We start from the raw sequence: 12,273 nt of genomic DNA on the forward strand, positions 1-12,273 counted from the left end.
TCTACATACGTCGATTGTTAGCAGTGATTTGAATTTTTTTTATCTTGTGTCCATTTTTAAAGTTAGCAACAATTTTACTAAAGAATAAATTTATTAGGATTCAATAATATATAGATACCTTAATTGATATATAATATATAGTTCTAAAATGTATTACTTTAAAATTGGAACTTATAAACGATTTTTTTTTCAGTTCGTATAATCTATTCACTTTGCATAAGGTATATGCAATTAATTTATTTATATTGAAATTTTATTCGATTTTCGATATTATATTAGTGTATTTGATATATTATTGAATAAATTTTGTATTCGTTATATATCCTTTTTATTGTGAGGGAGAGGGTTCCCGCTTTACTTTTGCGTAGAGCCCCGTACTCGCCGGAGCCGGGCCTGCCTATAATTTTGTATCAATTTACAAAAACAGTATTAATATCCGAGACCGTTGTGGTTACCAACAGCGTATTGTTACTATGCGAAACAAGTTACATTCAAGCAAGTGTTGCAATGTTTGTATCTAAAAATGTGTCAAACCGTTTTTTATTATATTTTTAATCTCCAAATTTTTCTAATTTTCTTAACTTTTTCATTGCTGTTTATTCCCAACCAAGAAACCCGGTTTTTTCCATTGGCACGTCCTTACTTAGGGCTACTCAGTTATTTTATATTGTAAGTAGTTTGATTACAACTTTTTCTATTTATTTCTTAATTTACATTTATAATATTAAATTAAATAAATCAGTCGTGACAATCTGTTCATTTCCTGTTTTTATAAGTATAATGTTACTTTTGAGCACGCAACATGAAAAGATAAATACGTTAATAATAAATAACAATTTCATCTGAAGAAAATTTTGACGTTTGATTATCGCGTAAAGAAAATATTTTTCATAAGAAAATATTATTAGTAAGTAATCTGATCCCACTGAAAAATAATATTTTTTTTTTTAAGAAAATTATTTATTTTATTGCGTTACGTAAAACTTTATTTACGCCATTTTACTTAAATATAATAATAATATAATTGTTACAACTCATTTAGCCGCTCGGTAAGATTTTTTTTCAAAGCACAATATAAACAAAAATTGAAAACACAATTAACACTGGGAAGAGTGGCATTTACGTATTTTCACGTTTTTATAATTTTTGAGTATTTTTTGCTTGTTATCAGATTTTCTCAGAGTAATTAAACGAGGAACGTTTGTTACTCCTGTGGTTAAGAAATCGTATTTATATATTTATAGGATATTTGTACGATTAAATCGTATTGCAGTTGGCATTGGGTATATCTTACATAACTATTATTTGTTAAAATATATTCGCTAAAATCATACAAAAATTAATATTTTTTTATGTTTTTAATATTACAAGAGAGTTTAACTTTAACTTAATTTGGATATTTTTTCTGCTTTAGTTAAAAAATACATTTAGAAAAAGCTAATATTCGTAAATAATTTATTAGCATCATTTTACATAATAAATAATTTATGGTCGAAAATTTTGTTGTTAGGTCGAGCTGAATTTAAAAAAATATCTCTTTTGGGTTGATTGCTCGGCCTGGTTGCCTTCGCTCCTGCAACTTCAGCCGCCAAAATGGTAAGCATCCGCCCGTGCCTTCGCCCCTAGTTACGCCCCCCAAGTCCTCAGTAATCTTCACCACCTATTTGACTTAATATTTCGGTAATTCATCGACTTCTTACTAGTCGATGGACGAGGTCTTCACTCACCGGGTTCGACGTGATCTCGCGTCATGAATTTTGACGTTTACCAATAAGTTAATTTGTGAGTGATGTGTTGATGGATAACAATACGTCTAATCTTAACGTCAAAAACATCATCCAAATATAACATAACCTAAAAATATTTCCATGTATTGTTTGACGTGGGACATAACCTCTAATTCTTTTGATTTTTCAGTCGCTCGTTATACCGGAAAAGTTCCAGCACATTTTGCGTGTGCTCAGCACCAACATCGATGGCAAGCGCAAAGTCATGTTCGCCATGACTGCCATCAAAGGCATCGGTCGCCGTTATGCCAACGTTGTGCTTAAGAAAGCCGACGTTTATTTGGACAAACGCGCCGGAGAATGCACTGAAGAAGAGGTACACATTCAACTTGAATTAACTAATACGTTTGCTATGTTTAAATGCTCACTATATTGATTTATTATACTTCAGGTAGAGAAAATTGTGACCGTCATGTCCAACCCCAGGATCTACAAGATCCCCGATTGGTTCTTGAATAGGCAAAAGGACATAATTGACGGCAAATATTCACAAGTAAGTTACAATTCAAGTTTATATGATAGTTGAATTCAATCGACAGTTGAGATTAATCGTTTAATTTTTGCTTTTTAGTTGACATCTTCATCTCTCGATTCTAAATTGCGTGAAGATTTGGAAAGGCTTAAGAAGATCCGTGCCCACAGAGGTATTCGTCACTTCTGGGGACTCCGTGTGAGAGGTCAACACACCAAGACCACCGGCAGACGAGGAAGAACCGTCGGTGTATCCAAGAAGAAGTAATTTCTTCGTTTGTATAAATTATTTTTAATAAATCACACGAAAAGAGAACGTAATTTGTATTTGCCAATGTTCCCGATCCATTACATTCCAATTTCATTAAATTATGTTAGTAATGACGCAGAAAATCCAATAGTACTTTAATACAGCACTTTTGTCATGTAACATGGAACAGTTCCGGCACTGATTTCATAAAAATTTTTCACATAATTTTATTTTTCTTTTTTGATTTTCTTTATTTTAAAGTAAAAGTTTTACCCTAAGTTTAAAAATGAAAAAAAAATCAGTTACTTCCCATAAATGAAAAATCCAAAACAATAACAAACGACGAAAAATATGGATATATTGGTGTAAATTAATTGATTTGAGTCTCATGTTGATCTCTTGGAGCAAAGACGATTGGCAAAATCAAAAAGATTGGCTGGATTCCGACCATTAGATAAAAGTACGATAAATGGTTGGAACATACTCAAAATAAAATATAAAAATACACACCTTGCAAAAATGTTGGAACTCGGAACCGGAAACGACAATGGGAATAAAAATTTCCAAAGAATGGGCCAACAATGAAATCACATTCTGAGATAGATGGAAAGCTACAATTAAGCTCACTTGGAAAAAATTTTCGTTCACAGAAAATCTGCTGCACACAACACCGTTAAAAAAAATTCTGAAGCCGGAAAAAAAGAGATTGAAAATATTTTTTTGAAATCATTATCTCGCAAAAATGTTTTTGATAATCAATCATTCTATACTTTTAAAAGTGTATTAGATCTGCAAAAACTGAATGAAATTGAAATAGGTCATATTATTCATTTAACAAATGCATGCATTAATATTGTGAATCAAATTAGTAATGAAATAAGAAAAAATGTATTTAAAAATTGTTCAATCGAAAAATACAATTTCATTAAAAATCGATGAATCAACCACCATTAGCAAAAAACACCCTAATTGTGTATGTATGTTCAAAGCTGTATTGGAATGAATTTATTGATTAATTTATTTTTGGACTTGATCGAACTTGTAAACGTAACGGCAAAAAGAATATTTGAATCCTTACTCCAACATCTTTATTTTCATGGGATGACAGAAGATTATTTGAAAAAGTATTTAGTTTCGGTAGCATGCGACGGCGCTGTTGTGATGTTAGGATGTAAAAGTGGTGCGAAAAAATTGCTGACAAAAAAATTTTCTTCCATTATAGTTTGGCATTGTGCTAATCACAGATTAGAGATAGCAGTAAGTTATGTTGTAAAGAAAATTTCAGGAATTAATAGATTCAAATTATTTATTGATAAACTTTGATGTTTTACACATGTAGCCGAAAAATAATAGAGTTGCATTTATGTGCAGAATCACTAGGCATTGAGGTGCTGAAAATTGTAGGAGTTTTAAGTTGCATCTAGTTTTCATTCAGTTTCGGCTATGTGGGAAAATTTTCAATATCTTGTGTGCCATTTTGAAGAAATGCATGATCATATAATAGATAAAAATGGTTAGTATAATTACGATGGCTAAAGGAAAAAATAACATTACAGCCTTTTTATTAGATCTAGCGTTGATGTATGACAAGAATTGTCAAAACTAAGTTTGGACCAACAATATCACAATGTGAACCTTACATCACAAATCGAAAAATAAATATACAAGTTCAAGTTTTTGAAGAAAGAAAACAGAATTTGTGACAGGGACGTCATTTCAGTTATTTTCAGGAGGGAGTGGGAGCAAAAGTTAGCTAGTCAGTGATTGTTTTTTAAATATTTTGATATCATTAAGATTCATATTATTTTATTAAATGACTTGCATTTTTCTGGGCAAATTCAAAAGGATGGGGGGGGGGGCAAATGCTCCTGCCTGCCCCCTCTAAATGACTTCCCTGTTTAGAATCCACATCAAAAGCAATAAAATCGTACTGTTGCGGTGAAAACTCTCAGTTATCTAGCGTTTGTAATAAGACTATATAACAATATTACGACTCGTAATAAGTGAGAAACGAATGAGGCATATCTAAACCAAATTTTGACCAATAGAAATACCGCAGTAGGAATACTCGCTACCGAGCGTTCTCACTGAAATGGCGCTGACACGATTTTATTGCTTTTGACGTGAATTTTTAACTTCTGAGAAGTAATAATTGTTTTTGCGCCCTCATAATCACCAAAATTCGGTTTGAATATACATTGTCCAATACTCTCATGTCAGAAGTCTGTAGTAATATCGGTGAGCATAGCTATCATATTTTTAAAGTGCAGAGCAATATGCGAGATGCGACGTCTGTACTTCTTCCGCTTATTTCCCATGAGATGAGTTGGTTTACTTTGTATTTTGGAATTGACCTAATAAAAGTTCTAAAACTATAATTAGTTTTAGAACTTTCATTAGTTAAGTTTGGGTTTGAACAGCACATTGCCGTTTCACAAGTCAAATTGAGTTTTCAGATTCATTTTAGAGCAGTATATAAATTCATTAGCGCCTATCAGTTAAAATTATATTTTCACGATTAGAAATATATAACTACTGGTGAAAATGTATTTGGACTTCACTAGTGAAAATATAACTACTGAAAAATACACATTCACTGCAACATTTTTACATTGCATGTAAATAAATAATATAAAGTATGTAAATGTATATATTACCACATATGGAAAAGTTGAAATCATACTTTTATTACCACCTGCCAGATAAATTATAATTGATAAAAATATATATCTACTGGTGAAAATGTATTCTGATATGATTTCACTGAAATGATATATTTAAAAAATATTGTTTTTTTAGATTTTCTTTGAGAATTTCTGGTTTAGAATCAGGGACGTCATTTCAGCTTTTTCCAGAGGGGGGGGGGGGGGGAGCAAAAGTTGGCCAGTCGGTGGTCAATATTTCGATTTTATTAAAATTCATAGTATTTCATTAAATGATATGCATTTTTCTGGCCAAATTCGAGGGGGAGAATGGCCCTCCCCAGTCATGAAATCTTGCTATATGCTAATATGTGAAAAACCTCAGCATAATTTTGGACGCTATATTGTGATGAGCGAACATAAAAACTTAGTTACGTAAAGAATTAAGTTACCGCTTTGCAAATTATACACGTTCTCGGAAGACACTTATAAAAGTACATCAATGATGTTGTTCACTGTCTGTTTCAAATAGAATATAAAACAATGAAATTAATGAGCAGTAACTCCAATTTCAGTTATTTTACGAGTATTCAATTAATGAGACAAAAGATGATGCAAATCCTTACATTTTACCGCTGTTGATTCAAACAATTCTATCGAAGAAGAAATATTATCCTAAAAATCTTATATTGATTTTGTTATCGATGTTTTATCTTCACTTGGAATCTATACACGAATCTCAATAAATCTCCAATAAAATTTTAAATATTTTTTTTTTAAATCTTACAGAAAAAATAAAAAACACATTAGTTCTAACAACACTTTATTGTCAGTAAATTTTACTAATATGTCACAATTAAAATTTTATATCGTGATAGTTTACAATTTTTTTTAGCGCAGCCGTCGCGCACGATGCTTACATAACGTTGGGTGCCGTACCTAAAGACTATCGAGCCTTCCCAAAAAAATATTAAAATAAACAACCTCTAGCGTCAACTAACAGCTTACGATACAATAAACTATGTCGTTAATAATTATTAATTGACGGCATTTCGTTGCAAACTGGGTTTCGGTGCAAAATTGACACAATTGATCAACAAATCAACATCAAAAGCATTATTTTTTGACATTTTGTAAATATGTATATATTATTTTATATAATGAAATGCCAAATTACATTCTAGGATATTATAATATATTGTCATCGTAACAGTGCATTCTCATATTAACAATAATTTCATCTCTAGGTAACATGACTAACGATTCATTAACATTTTTTATTTTTTAATTTCATATATTCGCATACGCAGAATGCAAAGTTTTACGCGTTAGATAGACGATAGATACATTAGTGATTTTTACCAACAGTTGACTAGTCGCTAAGTTCCTTAGAATGGAAGATATATAAATTGGCTCAGCAAATACATATCACAATAACAGATTCAGCTCGATATTTATATAATAAAATAAATGCAAAAAATATGATGTATAATAGATAAAAAAATATTTCTAAACCGATAATACAATATAGCTACGTGAGCAAAGATATTCTAATAAATAATTTATATATTATACTTATCTTTAAAAAAATTTAGATTTATAATTCGAGCTTCATTTTCAACGAATAAAACTAAACTTTTTTGCATAAACTATAATACATATATAAGGAACAAAGTATTAAACACATCACAATGTACGACATTATCAAATCGCAATTTTTGTATTACATCAATTATATACCATTCTTTACTTCTTGATATTATTTACACCGATCCAATAAATAAATTTAGAAAAAATGCATGTTAAAACAATGTTCATAAATAAACTATATATGCGATATTAGTAGTAGGAAATAATCGAGATTATTCTTTATTTTAGTTCAACGATAGATAATTGAATATAACAATATTACTAATGATAAGTAAAGGGTATTCGATTTGCGCGAGAATATTCAGAATGAGTATTTTGCTTTGGAATCATACTTGACGCGAATCAATCGTTCAAATCAAACACATTATGATTGAAGAATTTCAAGATATGCTTTAGGTACGCGGCCGCGCTGCAGCCCCCTTTCGCCAATCATGTAGTCAGAGTCAGGAATCATACATTCCCACACTGATAAGACCTGTAATAAATCCAAACATATTAAAAATATTTATTTTTGTTTAACTTTTCATAACCATTTCAGAGATTTTATAACATTTTATGGGAGCAAGAACGTTTGTATAGAACTTAATAGTACTCTTGTTTTATCATGAATTTACCATACAGTTTTATAATTTTATTTACAAAATTTCACAGAAACAATTTCAACAATAGTAAATATGTTAAATTGTAAAGGAGATTCTCTTAGTAAAATTAAAATACTAAAAACTTTAGTCTTAGTGCAATAAATACGCTTGTACCCTAAACGAAGTCAAGTCAAAATGTTAATTTATTAGTTAACATATTAACTTTTGTATTTACAAATTTTATTATATAAGGTATATTAAATAAATATTGTTTCGAAGCAAAAACTCGAATGATTTACAAAGGTGATAATCCAAAGCGAATACGGTGGATGTTGTATAACTATTAATTGTAATTATTTTTTTATTGTGGGGGGGTATGTTGATGCCAGATTCGCAGATTTAAAAAAAAAATTCAGTTGAATTACCTCGTCAATGATCAAACTTAGCTCCGTCGAATCTTTGGCATCGTAATCGAAGAGGACGCGCGCTTTCATCGAACTCGGGGAACCCGGTGGACTGTCCATCGTATCAGTGGCGCTGACGGCGGTATAAGGCGAGGGGCCCCCCATCCTGATTTACAACATAACACCAACAAACAATTATTTAAACGAGCAAAAAATTGCAATATATCATTATACAAATATATGTAATATATAATAAAAATAACTTTTCAAAACCTTATATTCTAAAGAGTAAAATAAGTATATGTATATAAAAAAAATAATAGATATTTGAGATTCAACGAAAATATAAATATTCATAAATATCAAAGATTGACTTAAAGATCTAAACAAAGTTTATAAGAATATAATAGTCAAAACTTTTAATTAATCATAATAGTATATGTAGTAGTTGTTTAATGTAAATATAATATAATAAATGTGATAATTTATAATATTAAGTTTTTTAATAATTTAAGAATATTAATTAATAATGAATAGATTATAATGCGAAAATAGTTAAAGAGTGTAATGTAATTTATAAAGATTTTGCAAAGAATAGTGTAAGTTAAATTATTAACATAATATTGCAATCGAGTGTGACGATTTATCGTCTGGCAAAGGCACGAGTTAGTTGGTGTTATATACAGTTTGTGAGGACCCCTCGGTGTCGAAATCTTCACTATTGAGCCTGAGCCGAGGTGCATCCACCTCGCTGAATCATAAAAAAAGCTTGTTAAAAATGTTTGTGCTATATGTGTGCGTGTGTATAAGTTATGATAAGAGAACGTAGATAAGTCGCATTATAAATTTTATACTCTGCATCATATGCATTATTGACCACAGACACTTCATATCCCACCAATATGAATAACTTCGTCCCAAGCAATACATTGTTAGATTATCCATAGTATACAAATTTATTATACTAGTGGGTTCTTCAAGCGAAATGCAAAACAACCAAAATATAATTTGTAATATTTGTAGAATACATCCAGGAAAAAATTTTTTTACATGTAAACCATATATTTGACGTACTGCATTTAAAATATGCATTCCTTGAAACAAGGTTCATGTAAAGATAAACAATTAGCAAGAATTTTAAAAGGATTACAATGCTTAGATTTAAGTAAAAAGATTCTGACAGTAAAGCTAATACGGCAGGTGGTTTTATGTCTTAGAGAACCGATGAAATCTAAGAGCATAAACTACTTTTTAAAATGCGACAATGCGACCAATCTCCACCCTTCATTTATAGAAATATGATGTGATACTTACGCTACAAGATCCTTCTGCAGATCCTGCATGATCTTATGGCACTGGGCGTAGTGTCTAACTTGAGTGGCGACAAACTCGTGCAAGTGACGGAGGTGAGCTGCTCCCGAGCTAGCGACGCCTTCCAAAAGCAGCTTAGTAATCTCGGCTTGTCTGTCAAATTCGGACTGCGCCACTCTCAAATCGCGCTCTGCCTACATTTGAAAAAAACGATCAATCCAACATATCCAATTATGTATTAAACATATTGCAGTGTTTCCCAGAATCACATTACTGTTTTTGATACATCGATAGCAATTCTGAAATACTCTTATTAAATACCACATAACCGATTGATTACCTGCTCTAACATCAACTCTGGTGTGATACCGTCCTTCTTTTATGAGCGTGATAAAAACATTGATTAATGTAGCTTTTCAATTATCATCTATTCTTATCGTAGTGTAAAGATTTGATAGTTTGATGCACTTACCGATTGTTGGCCGATCATGCTGCGAGCCTTTCTCACTCTGTTTTTACAAGCGTCGAGGTCCAATCTAGTAAAAATTAAGAAATTTAATTAAGTTATAATATATTTTTTTAAATTTAGAACTACCTTTTGCCTTCGAGAATTACTCTCTCTTTAAGAACGGTCTTCATTTCTCCGTCCAGGAATTTTCTTAATGGTTGTATATAACAAATTCCAGCCGAACCGATCATATCTCGCTCGCATTGTCCGAGTTTCTGTTGACTTGCGCCGACTTTGGTCAGAGCGCTTCCGTACGGAGTGTTGGGTCCAAACTCGTTTCCGGCCTAAGATCACAACCGGTTAATGCACATATTTCAAAACAACGCATAATTGCATCTCATGTACCTCGATCATGTCCAAGCCTAAATATTCCAGATTGCTCAGACGGTTGGGCTTCTTCTTCTCTATCTTTTCGAATATGAAGTCCTCGACTCGGTTGCCGGGGTTCGGCGTCAACACCGACTCTGTATTTTTTACCAGCTTCTCCGTCCATTGTTTTGTTACGTCGGAGCGTTCGGCTAAACTCTCGAACTGCGCATCTAGCTCGGTTTTCTCCGATGTTCCCAGCTTCTCTTCCGTTAGCTGATTACAAAAATAAAATAGTTGGAATCATTCTAAAAATAAAAAAGATAAATATTTCCGTTTTCATATCTGAATATGGAAATTTATATTATTTTTTGAACCATATTTGATAAAAGTATTTAGCTCTATATATAGTAGCATTAAGCATCCATATCTTGACTGAGATAAATAATAGGAAAAAGTGATTGTATGGAATTAGTACACATTTTAAGCTGTATTGAGGACTTCAACTGTTACAATTAAAATAAACGCATATAAAAAACTATACTAATGAGAATAAAGTCTTTGTCTTGAGCATGACAATGCCAGTCTTTCTTAACCGTGCGTTTCAATTAGTACAATGACATTGTTCAATGGTGACTAACGGCTATAGAAAAATTGACTTCACTAATCAATGTTTAAGGTTAAGCCTCTGGAAGATTCTCGTAAACGTTCAATGCTTACATTTTCGAATGTCTACTGGCAATTTCTAATTCTGTGGGTTTTGGTACAATGCATTTTATTAAAAAAGTAAATTCTTTCGAGGATTGATTCATAAAGTGCCTTTGTTTAAATGGCAATTTCTAAAGCGGAATTATGTAGAATGTTCTACAAATGTTTAAACAGTATATAACAAAAAGTGAAATTTAAAAATTAATAAAAAAGAACCAAAATTAAGACAATTAACATATTGATGCCAGGCGCTCGAAAAAAAAACTTTCAAAAATAATCATAACTTCTTATCCAGTCCATATTTAAACACAAAATTTGAAGATGTCAATCAATACCTAATTTTATAACCTAATTAGTCTAATTTTACAAAAATAATATATTTTCAAATAGCAATTCAGTGGTATTAAATAATTTGCACTGTATTTGATTTAAATATATACAGAACAGACACAATATTTATTATATGTCATGTTCTTAAGTTGAATCATCGTAACTCAAGGACTACCTCAAAAAAAATAAGACAGTTTCATTTAAAATAAAATAAAGTCTTATTCCAAACCGCCAAGATTCGAATTTGTAAAATAATTGGTTTTCAAACCGATTTCTGGGGTAGCACTATAAATTGGCAGACGTCCAATTCACAAATTGAATGTTTTTTTGTGTTGTACACATAATGCGGATCTTAGCAACTAGAAGCTTAAACCAATTATCCAGTATATTTGTAGATTGTCATCAAATATGTCACATATAATATAATAGAAATGAAATAAAACAATATGTGACAGTAGTAATAAGCGACGGCTAAAGTACACAAAGTTGCGCAAACAAACGAATACTGTCCAAAGACACGTAACGAAGTATACGAAGGGGGATTTACCTGCACCACTCGGCTGAGGCAACTTCCGGCCTCTTTCACCAGCTTCTTGACGTTGAACTCCATGTCGAGGCGGCGGTATCGACCCGAGACGGCTGTAAAGGGACCGCAAACGGCGATCTAGTCCGGCTGGGCGGCGGTGGGCGGCCTGTCCCTCTCGTTACGCTAGACGCCGAACATTTCAGCCGAATCGCAACTCAGACGTTGTCTCTCTCGTTTCACCGTCGGCTTCGATCGAAGACCGCAATACACAAATAGTAACCGCACTATCCGTCGCACATCACTAGCGCTGCGATGACAGCTGTGGTGCCGAGAGCCTTTTCGCCGGTCCGCGGTAATTTTCCGACTGGGGGTTATATCGAACAGATTTCTACTATTTTATTTTATATATGAAATACCTAAATTAACTTTATTTTGTCTACTAGGCGCCGACACGATTTTATTGCTTTTGACGACGATTTTTGACTTCTGAGAAAGGATAATTGTTTTTGTGTTATCCTATTGACCAAAATTCGATTTGAATATACATTGACTGATAATCTCATATCAGCAGCTTGTAATAATATCGGTAAAGATACCTACCTGTTGAAGTCCACCATAAGAATCTTTCTACCCTCCGCTGCCGTCACGTCAATGTTAGGTATCAGAGTGCCGCCAAGTTTTGGAGATATTAAAATAAATACATACATAAGTAGGCCCCCACATCATTATTTGATATTTTTATAGGCAAGATTAAATTGTAAATTTACGCTTATATTTAGTGAACATATAAATAACACAG

At 32.0% G+C, this 12,273-nt stretch overlaps 2 protein-coding genes and 1 long non-coding RNA gene across 7 annotated transcripts; 2 read left to right on the forward strand and 1 right to left on the reverse strand.

Moving 5' to 3' along the window:
• Positions 1-1,532: 1,532 nt before the first annotated feature.
• On the forward strand, positions 1,533-2,574 carry RpS18 (ribosomal protein S18). Its single transcript, XM_088197010.1, has 4 exons — positions 1,533-1,596; positions 1,918-2,103; positions 2,179-2,280; positions 2,359-2,574. The coding sequence occupies exons 1-4, from the start codon at positions 1,594-1,596 to the stop codon at positions 2,524-2,526; spliced, it is 459 nt and encodes a 152-aa protein (XP_088053136.1). The 5' UTR covers positions 1,533-1,593; the 3' UTR covers positions 2,527-2,574.
• Positions 2,575-5,956: 3,382 nt separating this feature from the next.
• Positions 5,957-11,744, reverse strand: EndoB (SH3 domain containing GRB2 like, endophilin-B). Of its 5 annotated transcripts, none has more exons than XR_015811264.1 (8): positions 11,496-11,744; positions 9,950-10,186; positions 9,692-9,888; positions 9,569-9,632; positions 9,437-9,472; positions 9,100-9,290; positions 7,807-8,536; positions 5,957-7,275 (listed from the first exon to the last, which is right to left on the reverse strand). XR_015811264.1 is itself a non-coding variant. In XM_088196516.1 (8 exons), the coding sequence occupies exons 1-8, from the start codon at positions 11,556-11,558 to the stop codon at positions 7,165-7,167; spliced, it is 1,041 nt and encodes a 346-aa protein (XP_088052642.1). In that variant the 5' UTR covers positions 11,559-11,744; the 3' UTR covers positions 5,957-7,164. The 5 variants fall into 5 exon arrangements, 3 of the variants coding, with proteins under 3 accessions (XP_088052642.1, XP_088052641.1, XP_088052643.1); XM_088196516.1 differs by having other exon boundaries at positions 7,807-7,951; positions 9,437-9,469; XM_088196515.1 differs by having other exon boundaries at positions 7,807-7,951.
• Positions 11,745-11,749: 5 nt separating this feature from the next.
• LOC148229285 (uncharacterized) lies at positions 11,750-12,272 on the forward strand. The gene is made up of 2 exons (XR_015811266.1): positions 11,750-11,826; positions 11,918-12,272. It is a non-coding gene; the product is annotated as an uncharacterized LOC148229285 (long non-coding RNA).
• The last annotated feature ends 1 nt before the right edge of the window (position 12,273 follows it).

The sequence above is a fragment of the Plectrocnemia conspersa genome, unplaced genomic scaffold, assembly GCF_051122295.1.
Source record: "Plectrocnemia conspersa isolate PC_06_02 unplaced genomic scaffold, ASM5112229v1 ptg000011l, whole genome shotgun sequence".
NCBI lineage: Eukaryota > Metazoa > Arthropoda > Insecta > Trichoptera > Polycentropodidae > Plectrocnemia > Plectrocnemia conspersa.

Bases quoted from the DNA above. Each gene is read 5' to 3' on its own strand.
- RpS18 (XM_088197010.1), top strand. The intron at 2,104-2,178 runs GTACACATTCAA...ATTATACTTCAG, and splicing joins GAGAATGCACTGAAGAAGAG to GTAGAGAAAATTGTGACCGT. The intron at 2,281-2,358 runs GTAAGTTACAAT...TTTGCTTTTTAG, and splicing joins TTGACGGCAAATATTCACAA to TTGACATCTTCATCTCTCGA.
- EndoB (XM_088196515.1), bottom strand. From the start codon at position 11,558: ATGGAGTTCAACGTCAAGAAGCTGGTGAAAGAGGCCGGAAGTTGCCTC. The intron at 9,889-9,949 runs GTACATGAGATG...TTGTGATCTTAG, and splicing joins TAGGCTTGGACATGATCGAG to GCCGGAAACGAGTTTGGACC. The intron at 9,291-9,436 runs GTAATCAATCGG...TTTCAAATGTAG, and splicing joins CAGAGTTGATGTTAGAGCAG to GCAGAGCGCGATTTGAGAGT.